Source organism: Tupaia chinensis, unplaced genomic scaffold (genome assembly GCF_000334495.1).
Source record: "Tupaia chinensis unplaced genomic scaffold, TupChi_1.0 Scaffold000234_1, whole genome shotgun sequence".
NCBI lineage: Eukaryota > Metazoa > Chordata > Mammalia > Scandentia > Tupaiidae > Tupaia > Tupaia belangeri.
In genome coordinates this window covers 911367-924098 of record NW_006159712.1, presented here as the reverse complement: position 1 = coordinate 924098, position 12732 = coordinate 911367, and the positions used below count along the sequence as shown (strand labels likewise).

Genomic DNA, 12732 nt, shown 5'->3' with positions numbered 1-12732 from the left:
AAACCGTGATCTCGTACAGTTCTTGAAGGAGAAAGTGGCAGTTTAATTCAGAGATCGTTCAACATTAGTTGACTGGTAATTAAGGGCAATTTGGATTTTCTGACATTCACTTATATAGTAGTTTCACACTTTCACCCTGTGTATGATATCACTCTGTCACGTAGTAAAACATTAGAAACCTCAGAATATGAAATACTAGATTATGCTGCTGCTTTTTTTTTTTTTTTTTGAGAGGTTTTTGCTACAGGGCACGTGCGCTCACCAGACAGAGAGACAGAGAGACAGAAAGCAAGAAATCACCCCCTGGGGGGATGGCCACACCAATCCCTTCTCCTCTATTCTCCTCTCGGGATCTGGGGCATGCACGCACACGCGCCTGGCATGAGTTTAAGCCACCAGGTCCGGGACTTGAACCCCGGTCAGCTACGTGGGAGTCCAGCAACATAGCCATTACACTAACTGCTGGCCCCACTGCTGCTTTTTTATTAATGCCATTCAAACCCTAGTTAACAAATACCTGATCATCTAACACTTCGCGGAAATGGGAACATTCTTCACCCTAAGGAGATCGGAGTACAGGGGCACAGAATGATAGTTCATGCAGAGACAGATGAGTGCCTCAATTTAGAGTTATGTTTTGTAATTTTGACTAACACAGTAGCTTTCCCCTCTTGTCATTTACTCATTGTTACTGATTAGTGACCAAGACTCATTAGGACATGTAAGAGTAGACATCCACACCCTTTTAAACTGTGAATGAAAGGAAATCATTCCGTTGTCTAACATATTGCATATTCCCTCCTCAGTGTTCTGCATATTCCGCTTATGTTGGGTTTTAGTAGGCTTTTGTTAGTTTTGGAAGACCAAAAGAAATGTTTTTTCTTAAAATTTTATTATAGTATAATCAGAAAATGTTTTTTCTTGAATCAGAATATTTAGCACTTGCTTTCTGGGTGACTTGACCTAACCTTGAGTCATGAGAAAGACCATTCACTTTAATGTTTTAGTATTCCAGAATAGTACCACATGGCTCCTTTGGGTATTAGCAGCTTCCGTGAATTTTGTCCTAAAATTATTTTAAGTTTTTAAATCTTTAATGGCCTGAACTTTTGTGCATCCTCTTTTCTCTGATATTACAGCCTTATTTCTGTCATACCCCAAACGTAGATTGTGCCTCCTTTCTGTACACATACCCAGGAGCTAGTACTGTCATCAAGGGCAGAGCTATTCACATGGCTGTCTACAGCAAGACCAGGAGCTTGTGTCAGACCATAAACATGATGCTCCCCTCATGGAGAAGGACTCGCTGTGAAGAAAAGGCCAGCTGAACCAAGTGGTGTACTTGGTTACTCAGCTGTGTTGTACTCTGGTTCATGGTCTTTATTTTGTCATGGACAAGTGCTAAACAATTTCAGACTACAATCGAGTAAGCACACTGCCAGCAGGTTCACGGATTAGCAGTTGGTCAGGGAACCATGCTTTGCCAAGCATTGATGTAGTTAGACACAGAGGATTGAGTGCTTCCATGAGAGGGAAATCTGAAACTTAGTTCAGACACCCAGACTGTCTTGAAGGGCCAAAAGGAACTAAAGTGCAGACACTTTGAGATGTTTCTTTTCTGTATTTTTTTGTTCCAAGGTAATTTGAACTTAATGCCATCTAGTGACCCAGTGTTATTAGAATTCTGTGGTAGAGGGGGACCGACTATAAAATTAAATTTGAAAAGTTTACCATCTGTATTAATGTTTTTCTATGTTTGCACAATAATTGGATATTACATTCATTATTTTTCATAGCTCCAGTAAGATTTTTTTTTTTTTGGTAAGGCTTTTGCCATAGGGCACATGTGCTCACCAGAGAGAGACAGTGGGAGAGAAAATGAGAAATCACACCTCAGGGGAAATGTCCAAGCTGCAGTTTCCTTCTCCTCCCTTCTCCTCTGGGGTTTTTGGCACGCATTCATATATGCCTGTCCTGATTTTCAAGCCACCAGGTTTAGAACTCAAACTGTGGTCAGCCATGTGGGAATCTAGCACCTCAACCACTATGTCACCTGCTGGCCCTTCCAGTAAGATTTAATAACAGAATAATTTGTTAGGAATGTGTATATAAAATCTGAATTTTAATATGATGGAAGTTTTGAGATTGAATTGGGAGCTGATTAAGTTGAAAATTTTAAACCATATTTACTTATATTTGATACGTATTTCCTTCACTGCATTGGATACTTTAGATGCCTCCAGTATAGGTACATGTACATGCATACACATAATATTAAAAGGGCCTGAGTGATCTCATCTGAAGTTAGGTCAAAGGATTTTAATTAGTCCCTACCTATCTTTTTTTGGGGGGGGAGAGGTTTTTGCTATAGGGCGTGTGTGCTCACCAGAAAGACAGAGAGACAGAGAGACAGAAAGTGAGAAATCTGTAGTTCTAAGGTAAGTGAGCTCTTTCCCACTCAGTTCTATCTACTGAAAGTTGTTCTTCCAAATATGATGTTGAAATTTTCATTTGTAGAACTCAGTGATTTTTCTACATATTTGAAAAGATAGTGTTATTAACTGTGATGTTTCATACATAATATTTAGTATTGCCCAGTTAACACAGTAAGAACTAATCACATGTCTCTGTTTAGGCTAAACTTGGTTATTTTCTCCAAAGGGTACTGTGGAACACTGCATAATAGGAGTAATAATCCTTTCTGAATTGACACAGGAAATGAATCTGGTAAGCCTTTCCATTTAATGGGTAGATGAAGTTTGCTTAAGTAATGGCCATTTCTTTGCTGCTGTCTTCTTTCTTTTTTAAACAATTTTCCCAGAGTGCACATGCATTTGTCAGATAGAGAAGGGATGGGACTGGGAGAAAGCACCCAGTATGGGCATGGTCATGTAGCAGTCCCTTCCTTTCCATTTCTTACTCCTTTTGGGACTTGGGGCATACATGCATATATTCTACCTAGTGTGTTTCCAGACCTCCGGGTCCAGGACTCGAACCACATGATTGGCCTTTTGAGATCCAGCTGCCTTAACCACCAGTCCATAAGCTGCCCTTTTCTTTACTGCTTTTAATTATAGCAAAATGTGTAGTGTCTTGTGTGGCATAAAATTGGCAATAGTCAAGTGTTTCTGTATGTGTCTGTTCTGTTAGTGGGGTAATTTAGTATACTCACTTTCATTGTTATTGAAAATAGCAGCAGTAATAGAGAGTACTACAGAACCTGGGAATTAGACATGCTTCTTGTCCCATGGGCTCTTGAATAATTGTCTTTTCATCTTCTGTACACATAATGATAGACTAACCATCAGAAATAAATGATATGCAAAAGAGAAACCTTTATTTCTTACAACTAAAAGGCAAGTTGCTTGGTGACTTGATTCTCAACAGTAGTTACACAACAGGACTGAGGACCAAAGCAGGTCTCCTTGGCACTTTGCCATCTTCTAGCTTAGATTTTCGCGCAGTACAAGGAGAGTTCTCAGAAGCTACGCCCCTCCAGCAGTGCTTTTGTGAGTTCCGCAGCTGAGCACATAGCTGCCTGCTTCTGCTCACTTGTACACTTACCATGATTTAAACAGGACAAAAACAGAAGTTGGGTTCTATGTGGATTAGTTTTATAATAAATGTAGTGTTGACATTTAAAAGCTGTCATCATGTTGAGTGGTTTGTGCTTGTATGGTTTTTGTGTGTGTACACATGTACCTGCCCACACAGATGTGTATATTGGGTCGTTGGAAAAAGGCATGATACATTTTTGCATAGAAAAACACATCATGACTTTTTCCAACAACCCAATATATGGGGAGAGTTTATATACCCACTGCCACTTGTAAACTCCCTTTGGAGTAATGATATAACCAGATAACATTTAAAAAGAAAATCCAAAATGATCTTTTTATACTTGTGTTCAATCAGGAATTAGAATACTTCTAGATTTATAAGAAGGATTTCTAAAATTTAAAGTGATCTCTTAATTTATTATGGCCATCACCTCTTTGACTCTGCTGCCCCAGAGTCTATGACAATTTTTCTGCTGTATGTATGTATATTACCTATAAACTCTAATATTATCATGTATTTAACAAAAGGATAATAGATATCTCGCAGTTTAGCTTTGAGAAAATATGTGAAGAGTGTTTTGTCAATTGCAGCTGTAATGCTGCATGCTCTTAACGTGTATTAAGGAGAAAAATTTTTGTATATTAAGAGAAGTATTATAAAGGAGATAGACTTTAAATTTGATTAAATTAAGGGTGGACCACAGGAAATACTAGTTTCAATCATAGGTATTGGATACAGATTCCAGTAACTACTTTCTGTAATCATTTTGGAGTTCTGTTATGTTTCATGTTTTATAAGTAAACATGGCATTTAAATATAGACTAAATTGTATGTTGGAGCTTACAAAGTGTCAGATAATCAATTTTGAGCTCATTGCTTTTTTCAGATCTATAAACATTAGCAAGAAAAATCTTTCATTTTCTTCTTCCAAATAGCCAAAGAAATAAATAGTAATGCAATAGCAATTACAGACTTGAGTGTTAGTGGTTGTTTGGATATCAGAATTCATCTTTGCTTGTTTCCTATTGATAAATAAAAATCTTAAGGTATTGACACTATAGTTTTCAATTTTTTTAAGTTTGAGGCTTAAGAACTAGTCTTAGTAAATTTATTCTTAAGATTATTTGTCACTAGGCAATACAATGTTCAGAAAGAATATACTGTTGCTTATAAAATAATAGCAAATTGCTGATTATTTATAATTTCTGCCGTGATTTCTTTTCAGAGTACCAAGGATATATGAACCAATTACATATATGGCCTACATAGAAATATTGTCATACAGAGAAACTTTTTGTAATAATAAAGTGCTGGTTCACAGAAAGTTAGAATGAAGATTATCTTACAGAATTCTTATTTTACAGGAGGCATCTAAGCGAAAAGGAAGTTGTTACAGGTTGAACATCCATAATCTGAAAATGTGAAATAGTAATTTCTCCAAAATCAAAAACATTTTGAGTATCCACATGATGCTCAAAGTGGAAAACTCTACACTTGACCTCATGTGATGAGTAGCTATGAAAAAACTGGGAATAAAAAAATACTATAGGTTGGTCAGCATTGTGGTGGTTAAAGCATTTATATCCCACATGGCAGACTCTGCAGTTTGAGTCCATGACCCGGCGGCTTGAAAAACACACCAGATGCATTTGTGTGCATACCTGCCCAAAAGCCTAAGAAGGGAATGGAGAAGAGGGAGTTGTGGTGTGGCTATCCTACTCTGAGGGTGATTTCTCACTGTCTCTACACCCCCCTTTTCTCTCTCTGGTAATTGTATAAACCCTATAGCAAAAACAAAAACAAAAACAAAACAATAGCAAAAACTTCCTTTAGATTATATGTAATAGGTATATTTGTTTTTTTATAAAAATAATTATTTTATTTTATTTTATTTTATTTAGTTAGTTTGACCAGAGAGAGACAGAGGGTAACAGTGAGAAAGAGAGGAAGTGAGAAAGTAAGCCACCAGATTCAGGACTTGAACCCTGGTCGGCCATGAGGAAGTGTCCAGCACCTTAACCATCACACCACCTGCTGGTCCCATGTAATAGGTGTATTTGAAACAAATGAATTTTGTGTTTAGACTTGTGTCCCATCCCCAGGAGGTCTCATTATACATATACATGTATTCCACAATCTAAAAATACCTGAAATTGCAAACACTTTTGGTCCCAAACATTTTGGATAAGGGATATTTAACCTGTATTGAATTCAATTTGTATTGAATAATGTGAAATGTGATATATGGTTCAGGAGTTGATGGCTTTAATGTCTATTATTTCATAATCTGTGTTGTTCATACTGTCTCAAAGTATGATCAACTCTGACTTTTAGTTTGTGGGTCAGCATGGAGTTGAAGCAGTTCAGAAATGGCGGTTCTGTTCCTGGCTCTGCCATTAACTTTTTGAGTAACCTTGAGCAAGTCACTTACCTATTACATTTTCAAGCATTCTTTTAGCCCTGTACATTATCTTTAATCATTATTCTAATTCTTTTGCTTACTTAGTAAATTTTATTTACTTTTTAGTAGGTCTGGTTAAATTAATTAATCTTATTCTTTTCAGGTTGATTATTCTAGACCTTCAGCAAAACACAGGAAAATAGCTACCTCATTTCGTGACACTTCTCTCAAAGACATTTTAGTACTAGCATGTTCTCTTCTAAAAGAGGTAAGTCTTTATAACAGTTGTTTCATTTCCTAGTTAGAGTATTTAGGAAATGTTTTGAGTTTTAAAAAAATTTCAAGTATGTTTCCCCCACCCCCACTTAGCCTTTTGAAGAATTATTGTGGACAGTATTAATATAGTTACAGTAAATTAGTACAAATATGTAAGAGACTCCGAAAATTCCCTTTACTCATGAAGTATATGATAAGGTAAAATTCAAAGGGAATTTAGTAACTTTAGGTAGTTGTTTCATTGTTTTCCCGTTATAGATTTGTTGTTGTAGAAACTAATTGAGTCTTAGTTTCATTATCTGCCTGCCCAATATTTTGATGGAGTGCAAGTGAAAAATGAAATGGCAGTAAGGTCTTTTTGTTAACTTATCAACCATCAGAAGTTATTCACGTTTAGCCGTGATAGTTAACATTAATAACTTCTTTAGGCAATAACTTTCCACATTTGTTACTTAGTACCCTACTGACCATTAGTGATAGCATGTTTTATTCTGTCATGTTGTCTCATATAATATAGGGACTCCATCATGCTACTCGAGCTTGTTAATTGACACAGTACAGCATTTCCCAAAGTACATTCCGTTCAGCACCGGTTTCCTCTTATTTCAATTCTGTGGTATGGTAATACGATAACTGCGATATCAGAACAGACCAAAAGATTTTATCTTAAAAATATTTTTGGTTATGGAAAATTTTAACATACACATAAGTATTATAGATATGATAATGCAGTGGATCCCTTTCAAACTCTTGAACCCATCAACCAGTTAAGCATAACAACTCATGGGTAATCTTATCTGTTTCTGCCTTCTCATTTGATTTCTTTTTGTATTATTCTTGAAGCAGAATTCCAAACTTCATATCATTTTTCTCCACAAGTATTTCATGACATATCTAAATGGTGTGTAATCTTTTCTGGGTAGGCATTATTTTGGGAGTCAGGATTTTTCTCCAGAAGTTTGTGAGTGCCTTCTCACATCCAGTCAGACAGCTTTGCTAATTGAATATGGGTATCTTTCACATAAGTTAAGTCCAGTTTTGCTTAAAATTGTATTTTCAGCTTGTTCCAGTCTTTGAGATAATAAATCCTATACATTTCATACAGTTGTGCTATGTGTTTGTTCTAATGTTACCACTTAGAATTTTAGAAGGTGACCTAAAATTTACAGTTAAGTGTAAAAGTTAATTTCCATTTTATTAATTTAAATTTGAAGATAGTCTGTTGTAGAACTTTATGGGTAGTGATGTTACCATTTTTCTAATTCATAGGACTTCAAAAAGTTCATGGAAAATGGAACTAAAGTTTGTTTTGATACCAAAATCTTTTGAAATCCTTTAACAATTTCTTCCTTTTTTTAAAGAGAGATTTTTGCTATACGGTGTGGAGACTCACTGGAGAGACAGAGAGACAGAAAGTGAAAAATCACTCCCTAGAGAGGATGACCACAACACAACCACTTCTCCATTCTTCTCTTGGGATTTTGGGCATGTAGGCACACACACCTGGGGTGAGTTTCAAGCTGCCAGTACTGAGACTTGAACTGCGGTCAGCCATGTGGGAGTCCAAAGATGTAACCATTACACCATCTGCTGGTCCCCATAGTTTCCTCATAATATGCATTTTCCGTGAACTTTTTGATGACCCCCTCATACATGGAATAATATATTTGTTAACTGTTTTCAGTCTTTCATTTCACGAGAATTATTTAAATTTGTGAAGTGAACGTTTATTGGTGCATTTCATAGTAGTTCATTTGATTTTGAACCTTTTTTCAGGTATTATCCAAACCTTTAGATCTTCAGGATGAATGTCAACAAAATCTGGTAATGCAGGTCTTAAAACTGGTCCTCAATTGCCTTAACTTTGACTTCATTGGCAGTTCGGCAGACGAATCTGCAGATGATCTTTGCACAGTGCAGATTCCAACAACCTGGAGAACAAGTAAGAGAAAAGCTTCGTTGAGGTCAACATAAAAGGCAAAGGATTAAGCAATATATTGGGTTGTTGGAAAAGTCATGAGCCTTTTGAGTAGAAAAAGAGAAAAAAAATATGTCATGACTTTTCCAACAACCTAATAGTTGCCCTATTTATAGTTATCTCTGTGTTTTGCTAGGCAGTCAAGAAAGAACTCACAAAGATTTGTAACCCAAAGTAGCTACTGATACCTGGTTGTAATATTGTCCTATATTATAAATCTGTAAGAAATTGCCATCAGGGGCCAGCAGGTGGGGAGGTGGTTAAGGTGCTGGGCTCCCCACTTGGCCAACCATGGTTTGAGTCCTGGACATGACGGCTTGCTTTCTCACTTACCCTCCCTCCTCTCTGTCTTTGTGTTTCTCTCTATGAGCACATGTGGTCTATAGCAAATTAAATAATTACAATAAATAAAATAAAACAACTCTTTAATAAAAAAGAAGTTACCATCATGGGAAACTGGGTAAAAGGTACATGAGTATCTCTATTATTTCTTGCAAGTGCATCTGAGTTCACAGTTGTCTCAAAATATTTAATTTTAAGAAGAGGAGGGGAGGCTAATAGAAATAGAGACTAGGTGAAAAGTAGAAGCAGACTCGTATATGTGTATGTCTGACATCCCCAGAGAGAGAGGGAAAGGCAACACATTCCTGAAACAAGAGCAGATGGGCTGGGTCGTGATCTGAAAGAGGCAGTCCTGGACAGCACATCTTCAGTCATCCGAGGGGAAAGTATTTTGTACCAGACCGAAATGACCAAATATAAAATATCAAATACAAGATAAAGACATTTTCAGACACACAAGTTCTCCCAAAATTTATCCCTATTGCTCTCAGGAAGCTACTTGATGTATAAGCCAAGAAGTGGAAGGTAAAGGATTTAGGAAAAGGGCACTTCAGTTACAACGGAACAGTAAGCAGAAATAAAAAAGATAGCTTTGTAAAGTTGGGGAAAAATAGTTCAAGCTGAAGGCTTTAGGAGGTAGGGGTGGGAGAAAGAAGCTGATCACTTACTTGATGCTATTGATGGTGTGGAAAATGTCATGAACAGCATTTTGCAAATCTGGCAGCAAATTTGGAAAGAATTAGCGACAGACAAATAACAAATAGGCTCAGAAAAGGTGAAGCAGTGATTTAATCCAGGGAGTATTAGAAATGTGGTTTAGTTACAGGCCTCTACAAATGTTAACATGATTCACAGAGTTATAATAAATTCAAACAATTTATTTGATCACATGTTGTGATAATAGTGGATGGACTTTTGAGAAAGGGTAGAGCTAGTGGGTTGTGGGGGAGTGGTTAGACAGCTCAGACTTCTCTATGACACTCTTAATAGGAACTCAGTCAATGTAAACTGTCAAATAAGGAAATACGATAGAATACTATTTGGAAATATGTACACAAATACCATAGAGCTAAAAAAAGTTGGAATGGGATAAGATGAAACTATTTTAAAAAGAATTATTTATTTAATTTTATTTATTATTATTATTTTTAATTTGCCATAGGGCACATGAGCTCACCAGAGAGAGACAGAGAGAGGGAAAGTAAGAAGGGAAGTTGCCAGGTCTGGGACTCGAGCCACAGTTGGCCATATGAAACTCCAGCTTCTTAACCACCATGCCACTTGCTGGCCCCATGGTACAACTGTTTTTTAATATAAGCTTTTTTGTACTGTTTCTCTTTTTTAAAGTTTATTTCTCCCATGAGCAAGAAAGAGAGAGAGACATACACAGCATTACCAACAGAAACTTGACTTTACCATCCACCCTCAGCATGGACACACATATCCTTGGTGTACTCAGGGAGGTTTCTGTAAGCATTCTTGGTGAAGTCAGGGAAGTTTCTAAACACAAACCCAGAATCTTCCCATGTGAGTCAACCCTGCAGAGCATGACTTTTTATTGCCGTGTCACCATCCAGCCCCCTTTTCAATATTAGTTGTAGTTATATATTTATATTTTGACAGTGGATGCGTGTGCTTGCCAGAGAGATCGAGACAGGAAGGAGAGAAAGCATTGGTAACGGTCACGCTGCATCCCTTCTCCATTTCTCCATCCCATCGGGATTTCGGAAACACATGCACACACAGCATGTTTCTCAAGCCGTCTCATCTGGGACTCAGTCGTGGAGCTGGCTGCATGGGAGCTGGCTGCCTAAAACCCGGCCATGTGGCTGGCCCCCAATACTACTTGTATTGTTAAACTATTGATTAATTTTTTACTTTAAAACAAATGAATAGACCAAAAAGAATCTCTAAATTCTAGCTGTTGGTGCTACATAGGAAAAAAGGACCATCTTAGCTAGTTAATTTCTATCTCTGTACTATTTCATCTTTTGTTTTTGTTTTCAAGATTTTTTGCCATAGGGTGCATGTAGTTGCCAGAGAGGGAGTCAGAGACAGAAAGAGGGAAAGTGAAAACTCACACCCCGGGGGAATGGCCACATTGCAGTTTCTTCTCCATTCTCCTCTCAGGATTTTAGGTGTGCACGCACACACAACTGGCATAGTTTTCAAGTTGCTGGGTCCAGGTCTGAACCACAGTTGGTCATGTGGAAGTCCAGCTCCTTAGCCACCATGACAAATGTTGGTCCCTATTTCATTTTTCAAAGGAAAATAGCTAAAAATTAAAAATAGGTCTAACTATTTTTCAAAGGAAAATAGCTAAAAATTAAAAAATAGGAATAACTGAAAAGAAGAGCCATATACAGAAGTCAGAGTTCTCAGTTTGTGTGATAATGTCTTATTTAAGATCACTGAATTGAAAGTAATGGTAGTGCAAAATAATTTTTTTTCCAGTTTTTCTGGAGCCAGAAACATTGGATCTTTTCTTCAATTTGTATCATTCACTTCCACCATTGCTGTCTCAGTTAGTAAGTAAAATTCATTGCTTTGTTAAAAAGGACCTGTGGTCTTAGTCAAACTAAGGGGTGGTGTGTATTTACTTTAAAAAATTCTACTTAGATGGACCAGCAGTTGGCATAATGGCTGTCACTGTACTCCCACGTAGTCAACCATGGTTCGAGTCCTGGACCCCGCGTCTTAAACCCATGCTTGCGTGTGCATGCATGTTCAAGATCCTGAGAGGAAAGTGGAGGAGAAGGGATTGCGGTATGACCATCCCCCCAGGGGTTGATTTCTCACTTTGTGTCTGTCTGTCTTTCTCTGTCTTTCTGGTGAATGCACATGGCCTATAGCAAAAACCTCTCCCCCCCAAAAAAAAAAAAGAAAAAAGAAAAAAAATTCTATTTATATATTTGATTGAGTTTACCTCCTACAAGAAGTTCTTATATTTTCTGGGATGTGTGTCACTTGAGCTATTTGTCAAATTTTATTTCTTTTGGCAGCAGTCCATTTTATTTCACAGGTGAGCCCAGAACCAGTAACTATATTTTAGCTCCTTCCCAGAGCCAACGTAACATGCCAGCCTCTGAATATCCTAAGCTTCCTACTCAATTCCCATTGGGCTTAAGCCTAGCAGTTGACCACACCGCCTGGACCTTCCTTTCTTTTACCCCCCTCTAACTCTTTCTCGACCCTGCCAGGCTCCATGTCCTGGGCTAGGTGGTTGGCACCCATCAGATATCTCTGAATAAGAAATGAAGGGGCTCTACTTGATTTTGTGCTCATCACTCCAGTTGTTCTTTTGTTTTGTTTTGTTTTTCCAATCATGTTGTATTGCATGCTCAAAAATTCTTGGAAGTCTATGATTTTATAGAACTTTGAGACTATATACCCTGTCTTTGCAGAGTCTAAAGCAGATCTGACAAGTTAAAGGGATTATAGGTTTAATATCTAGGCTTTTCGAAGAAGAGTCAGGAATTTTATTTTTATTTCTTTTTTTTAGTGTTTCTATAGGGAATGTGTACTCACCAGAGAGAGAGAAAAAGAGAGCAAAAAGTGAAAAAAGCACCACCACCCCCAGGGGGATAGCCACACCACAGCTCCTTTTCTTCCATTCTCCTCTTGGGATTTTGGGCATGCATGCAAATACATCCAGCATGTTTTTTCAAGCTGCTGGGTCCAGACTCAAACCATACAGTTAGCCATGTCGGATCCAACTGCCTTAACCACCCACTGACTGGCCCAGGGAATTCTAATACCAACATTTCCTGAAAAAAAAAGTTTCAGATTTAAAATACGTATCAGTGATATGTTTGTTTAGATATGTTTGTTTAGATATGTTATTGTGTGGAAAGAAGGAACAGATGCATAAAAATACTTTTAGAGAGATATTTGCTTTAGGGTTCATGCACTCGCCAGAGAGGAGAGAAAGACAGAGAGACAGAAGGCAAGAAATCATCCCCTGGGGGAGATGGCCACACTGCAGTCCATTCTCCTCTCAGGATTTTGGGCACGTACGCATGCGTGCACACAACACATGCCTGGAGTGACTTTTAAGCCGTTGGGTCTGGGACTCAAACCGTGGTCAACTACATGGGAGTCTAGCAACGTGGCCATTATGCCATCTGCTGGTCCCCGTACTCCCTTAAAAAAAAAAAAAAAAAAAAAAAAGCCT

At 37.7% G+C, this 12732-nt stretch overlaps 1 protein-coding gene across 1 annotated transcript in view; it reads left to right on the top strand.

The window, feature by feature from the left end:
- The window catches only part of RANBP17 (RAN binding protein 17), a 312972-nt gene that overhangs the window by 9472 nt on the left and 290768 nt on the right, over window positions 1–12732 (top strand). Inside the window, exons 5-8 of the mRNA XM_006148371.2 lie at window positions 2662–2727; window positions 6126–6230; window positions 8015–8180; window positions 11013–11086. Of these exons, the coding sequence (XP_006148433.1) occupies window positions 2662–2727; window positions 6126–6230; window positions 8015–8180; window positions 11013–11086 (411 nt within the window). The remainder of the gene's footprint in view (window positions 1–2661; window positions 2728–6125; window positions 6231–8014; window positions 8181–11012; window positions 11087–12732) is intronic.